The following is a 6,000-nucleotide window of genomic DNA, read 5'->3' on the forward strand; positions in this document are numbered from 1 at the left end:
ATTTGTACGATTTGTACATTTAAGGTAAAAAAAATACATGTCATTATGTTGTAAACTCTGCACGACATAGAAGCCTTTCTCTTAAGTTCAGTTATACATGTTGCAACATTCCAAAGAAGCAAGTATCCTGAGTTACTGTTCCTATTGTTTTAAGTAGTTTAGAAAAGACTAATTAAGTGGAGTCAAGAAGCAGATACTCTACTTCCAAGTCTCTATTGGCTTCCCATCATCCCTTCCATGATCGTTGTCTTCGAAGCACTTTATCACCTGCCCCAGATGAGTGTTGTTTAATGAACAGACTATTCTTGTTTTATGCTTCCCTGTGCCCCATGGATACCAAAATGCTTAGCTTATATTTTTCCTTTTGGAAGCAGGTAATTTTAACTTGATGTCTTTGTTTTGTTACTGAGTCTCACACGGGTATGGCCAGCAGTCTGCTGAGTCAGTGGTTGGTAATTATTTCAGCTGCAGTTTATGTGACAAATAAAGAAATAAACCAGACATGCATCCTTATGTGTAGTTGGTACAATTTATTTACACAATTTTATTTATCCTCTCTCTTGAACAGGGTGAACAGTCCTTCAGCCAATAGAAAAACTATACACATTATAACGCTTAATATTTCAAAAGTCAAAAGTCAATTTTATCTATATCCATTTACCTGTTTGGTCAACAGTAAATCTAATATATACTCAGCATACATACAATTAACCCTTCCAGGTAAACAACAAACTTATTTATTTGAAATGCGATCTTTTGTTGCTTCTGTTCTCATAAAAATCTAAGACCTTGAGTTTCCAATGCTGTTTTCCCCTGCCTGGAACTATCTTCATCTTCTCTTCAGCTGAGCAACTTCTTCCTCTTTATTTCTCAGCTGAGCTATCTGTTCTTATAGGAAGGTTTTCTGGTCTGACTCCTGCCCTTAATCCAGTTCTCTGCCGAAGCAGATGAGTTTAGTATGATTTCAGTGTATGTCTAAATACAAACAACATGCAAAGTTAAACCAAATTTAAAAGATAACCTTTATAGTAGTTTCAAAAAAAAATAATCAAATACTTAAGAATAAACATAGCAAAAACTATTCAAGTCCTCTGTGAAACAATTTTAAAACATATCATTGAGATTTATCAGGGATCAGATAGATGTAAGGATATACAATGTTCATAGATTGAAAGACTCAATGCTATAATGATATTGTTTCTCCCAAAATGAACTTATAGATTAAAAATCATTCCAATCAAAATTTCAGCAGTATTTGCATAAGTTAAGTTAGTGTTTGTGTTATGGTGACAGATGGATTTAGTCTAAAAGTCATATGAAAGTGTAAATGACCAAGAATAATAAAGATGGGGGCTGGGGTTGTGGCTCAGTGATAGAGCACTTGCCTTAGCATGTGTGAGGCACTGAGTTCAATCATCAGCACCACATAAAATAAATAAATAAAATAAAGGTATTGTGTCCATCCACAAATAAAAAAAATTGCTATATGCAGAGTTATGTTTTAGATTTAATTATTTAAAAATAAAGAATAATAAAGATGGTCTTAAATACAGATGACAAATCTGGACAACAGACATCATGATCTTGTATGAAGTTACATTAAGGAGGACTAGAAATGTGAACTATCCACTGGGTCAATTGGGACCTTAACCTGGAAAATGCTATATCTTGATTTCTACTTTGTACCAAAATCAATTCCAGATGGATCAAAGATCTAACTTGGAAAAGTAAAATAATATAACTTTTAGATACTCTTTTAGAGGATTTTCTTATAACTTTAAGATCTCTTTTCTGGGTTCCCACAATGAAGGCACTTTCTTCTTTTAGTTTTTAAATTTTGATTCTTCAGTGTTCTCCCCATCTCTCACTCCTCTTCTGTAATCATTGGATGAGTAATTAGAACAAGGCCAGGAGAATGTAGAAATGTGAAAAGACTCCATAAACCTCCTTTTTTTTTCCTCCCAGCTTTTGGCTTTTCCAAAGCTGACTTTGTATTTCAGGGACCTTTTATAGGCTGTTTGAGTGATTCTCTTTATAAAGCTATAAAGTACTCTGTTCTATTTTTCTTCTGTCATTGTATATTATGCTATTTACCTGGAAACTTAATAGAATGAACCTTAGTGTTAGGTAGTTTCCATGTCACATTTCTTTGCATAGTATTCATTTTTAGTGATAACAATGAATGAGTTAATACTACCCCAATACAAAGACAATCCCAAATATGCTTTTGCTACAATGAAAATGTTTGATTTGTTATGCCCAAATGTTTAATTCTTTTTGGTTCTAATACTTTTCCCCCTCCTCTTTTCTACTGTAGTGCCTGATTTCCAGAAGCTCTTGATTGGAATATTTGTTACATTAACAATTATAATTACATGCTCTGTTTTCATCTATAAAATCTTCAAGGTTGATATTGTGCTTTGGTACAGGGATTCCTGCTCTGATTTTCTTCCCCCCAAAGGTATAATTTTTTGCATTCTTTGAAGTATTTTCTCATTGAAGAGGACATAGTTAGGAGAGGTAGAAGATGACTAATAGGAATTTCACTGAAGGTTCAAAATGATATGTGGTAGCATGTACAAGAATAGTAGTTATTCTTATGGATAATTCTTGACTAGGCTGAATGCCTTATCACTTTAGTTATTCCTTTAGTATTTATATGATGGGATAAGTAGGTATCGAGAGCATCTGTCAATAAATTCAGTCAGTGACGTGCTTTATGCTGTGTAGGACGTACCTCACTTCAAAATTCACTTCGAAAAGAAAGAAATGACTAGATTTTCACAAATCAGAGAGACTTGCAAAAAATACTACAATAATATATATAACATATAAAATACTATAATAATATATATAATATATAAAATTAAGAATAGATAGAATTCTGGGATGAGACATTTGGGAAAGAATATAAAAACAAGGAGCTGTGAATATTTCTATACCAAATGTACAAAAATTGGCCAATAAATGCAATATAAGAACAGTTTTGTAGTAAAGCACAATGAATCGGAAACTCCTAAGAGATGAATACTTAAAAAAGTATTGGTTCTAAATGCACTGCATTTCTTCATTTTTCCTTTAGCCTCAGATGGAAAGATCTACGATGCATATATCCTCTATCCAAAGACCTTTGGGGAAGGGTCCACCTCGAACTCAGATATTTTTGTGTTTAAAGTGTTGCCTGAGGTCTTGGAAAAACAGTTGGGATATAAACTGTTTATTTATGGAAGGGATGATTATGTTGGAGAAGGTATGTATATAATGCAAAAGAATAAAAGGTTGACTGTTGTGAAACTAGTTGCTAAATCTGGGATCCATCTTTCTAGAGGTCTCAACACAGGAGAACCTATATTACAATTTTAAGAATCTCTTCAGACATGTATGATGGTGATTTTTCACATTTATTAAATGTATTCACTTCTCCCAGAGTTTATTAGATCAATAATTAATTGATTTTTATTGTTTTAGAAAACACATTGATTAATTAGACCTCGTAGTTAATTTTACAACGGATATAATAATACAGGAGTGGTGTAGATCAAATGATTTAACCAGAAACTTTTAAAATTTTGACTTAAAGTTTTCTGAGTTCTCAGTGAATATTCAAGTTTTGTAGGCCAGTTTATAAGTGAGTATATAAAATGGGAAAGACTTCTAATCTTAAGTAAGGCAAGAAAAAAAAACTTTAGGAGCTATAGGGACGGAGTGGGAAGAAACTTGTACGGTTTTGCTTCCAGAGAAAATGATTATAAATAGTAATTTGACTGTCTGTACTGTGCTTCATGTTTTTTAGATGCTATTGAGGTCACTAATGCAAACATCAAGAAAAGCAGAAGACTGATCATCATTTTGGTGACAGACATGTCAGACTTCAGCTGGCTGGGCCATTCATCTGAAGAGCAAATAGTGATATATAATGCTCTCATCCAGGAGGGGATTAAAATTGTCCTGCTTGAGCTGGAAAAAATCCAAGACTATGAGAAAATGCCAGAATCCATTAAATTCATTAAGCAGAAACATGGGGCTATCTGCTGGTCAGGGGACTTCAGAGAGGGACCTCAGTCTCTAAAGACCAGGTTCTGGAAACAGGTCCGGTACCATATGCCAGCCCAGCGGCGATCTCCTTCATCCAAACACCGGTTATTGTCCACGGCCCAAGAGTCAGACTCTAAGGAGAAGCATCAAAGGGAGGTTCACCTGCCTCTCGGGTAGCATGGAGAAGCTTGGCCAAGAAGTTTTTGGGTGCATGCAGTCTTAGGGTGTTGAGCCTCCTGCTGACCTAATCTCCGAAGTCACCTGGAATCACACAGTTAAGGGAGCAGGACTTGGTGACAATGGCAGGCCAGGGCAACTCAGATTAGAGGGCTTGGGAAAGCCTTTATACAGGCCCTCTCTGAATGTTGAACTTCTGAGAAAAAGGCACTGAGACAGTGAGTTGGAAGAAGAAAAAAGAAAAAAAAACATGAAAGGAATGTTCACCATCTAGAGACAATTTTGTTAAGTTATCCACAGACTGCTGGTGGGGCTTTGGCCATCTCTGGGGACGCTGCAGGATCACTGGCCCCGGAGAGTCTCTTCTGGGCAGCACTGCAGATGACGTGTGCCTGACACCGCACAGAGGAAGGTAGATGTCTTCTTGGAGAACTTTACACGGCTTGCATTTTCCATGCACATCCACAATGAGTTGTCACTTTCCAAAGACCAGACTGCATTTTATGGACCTTGAGAGAGGTATCGTTAAAATGAAAAAGGGGGTTCTCCAGGATTCCAAGGCTGTGAAATCCCCTTAGCTTTCTTTAGAAGACAAAGACTCATAAAAGCAACAGAAGCAGGAATTGACCCACCTCTTCCACCACTCTTGACACTTTCCTCCCTGGAATGACTGACCTGAACTTCCACATTCCTCTTCACTTTACTTGGCTCATTGCTCCTTTGGAAAGACAGCTGTGCTGGGCACCCCACGGAGTCTCCCAGCCTGTTTTCAAAGCCGTCCCCTCACCGCCCTGTGATGTGAGTCCCAGGTTAGCCTCCTGGGCCTCTGCACCGGCTCCGGCGCCTCCATGTTTGCTGAATTTTCTCCTCCCCTCACTGGAAGTCCTTCTTGCGTTTTCTCCAGCTGACCAGCTCTCCAAAGTCAGAGTTGACTTCAGCACTCTGGTTCCTGGGAGCCTTCCCCTAAGACACTGCCACCCTTACAACTCCGTCTGTCCCTCCAGTCAGTTAGCTAGTGCTGCCTGCTGCTGGTCCCCTTACAAAGTGGCTCCCCTCGCCGGAATCTGTGCTGAGGAGAGACCATATGTCTCTCTCTGTCCCTTGCTACCTTCCATAAGCAATTTGCACATGGGAAATACATTTGTATAGTGCTTTATTTTTTTAAAAAAATGTTTTTGGGTAATTGTACCTAATTTTTGCAATTATTCTAATTTTATGTAGAGAGAAAATGACTCTTTTTAAAATTACTCTCTTAATTCTATTGGATCTGGAACTTGAACCTGTATTTTCCTGGCTTCCAGTCCAATGTTCGAATGCTTGATTTCAAGTCATTAACTGTTCACCCATCACGGATTGCTTTATAGGAGACTACTGAGTCCAGGAGTGTTTTTACATCACAAACAAATTTGATGATTTTCAGTGTTGGAATTTATAAAAATTATGTTTAGGTTGTATGCACAATATTTTTATTTCCATATGTTCTTTCCTTAAAGGTCAGCATTTCTCAGCCAAGTAAAAATGAAAGCAAAGAATGGTTTGGTTTTTTTTTTTGCACAGAAAAAATGTTTCAAAATTTGCTCACAGTTCTTATGATAATTAGAGCAACTCTGGAAAATCACAAAGCCAAGTTCACCTGACACACACATGGTTTTCAAAGTTGAATGAACAAGGGCAGGTCTTCTTTTTTTCATATTCTTTGACTACCTAATTATTTTGGGTGAAGACAAACACTTATTTGGAAGGATATTTTTCCCCTGAAGCAGTCAGAGCTAGACAAAACCAGAGTTT

At 36.9% G+C, this 6,000-nt stretch overlaps 1 protein-coding gene across 1 annotated transcript in view; it reads left to right on the forward strand.

Moving 5' to 3' along the window:
* Positions 1-5,715, forward strand: part of Il1r1 (interleukin 1 receptor type 1) — a 79,641-nt gene extending 73,926 nt beyond the window's left edge. The window contains exons 11-14 of the mRNA XM_026408625.2: positions 569-720; positions 2,318-2,461; positions 3,083-3,250; positions 3,794-5,715. Of these exons, the coding sequence (XP_026264410.2) occupies positions 569-720; positions 2,318-2,461; positions 3,083-3,250; positions 3,794-4,212 (883 nt within the window). The 3' untranslated portion in view covers positions 4,213-5,715. The remainder of the gene's footprint in view (positions 1-568; positions 721-2,317; positions 2,462-3,082; positions 3,251-3,793) is intronic.
* The last annotated feature ends 285 nt before the right edge of the window (positions 5,716-6,000 follow it).

This window comes from Urocitellus parryii, chromosome 12, assembly GCF_045843805.1.
Source record: "Urocitellus parryii isolate mUroPar1 chromosome 12, mUroPar1.hap1, whole genome shotgun sequence".
Taxonomy (NCBI): domain Eukaryota; kingdom Metazoa; phylum Chordata; class Mammalia; order Rodentia; family Sciuridae; genus Urocitellus; species Urocitellus parryii.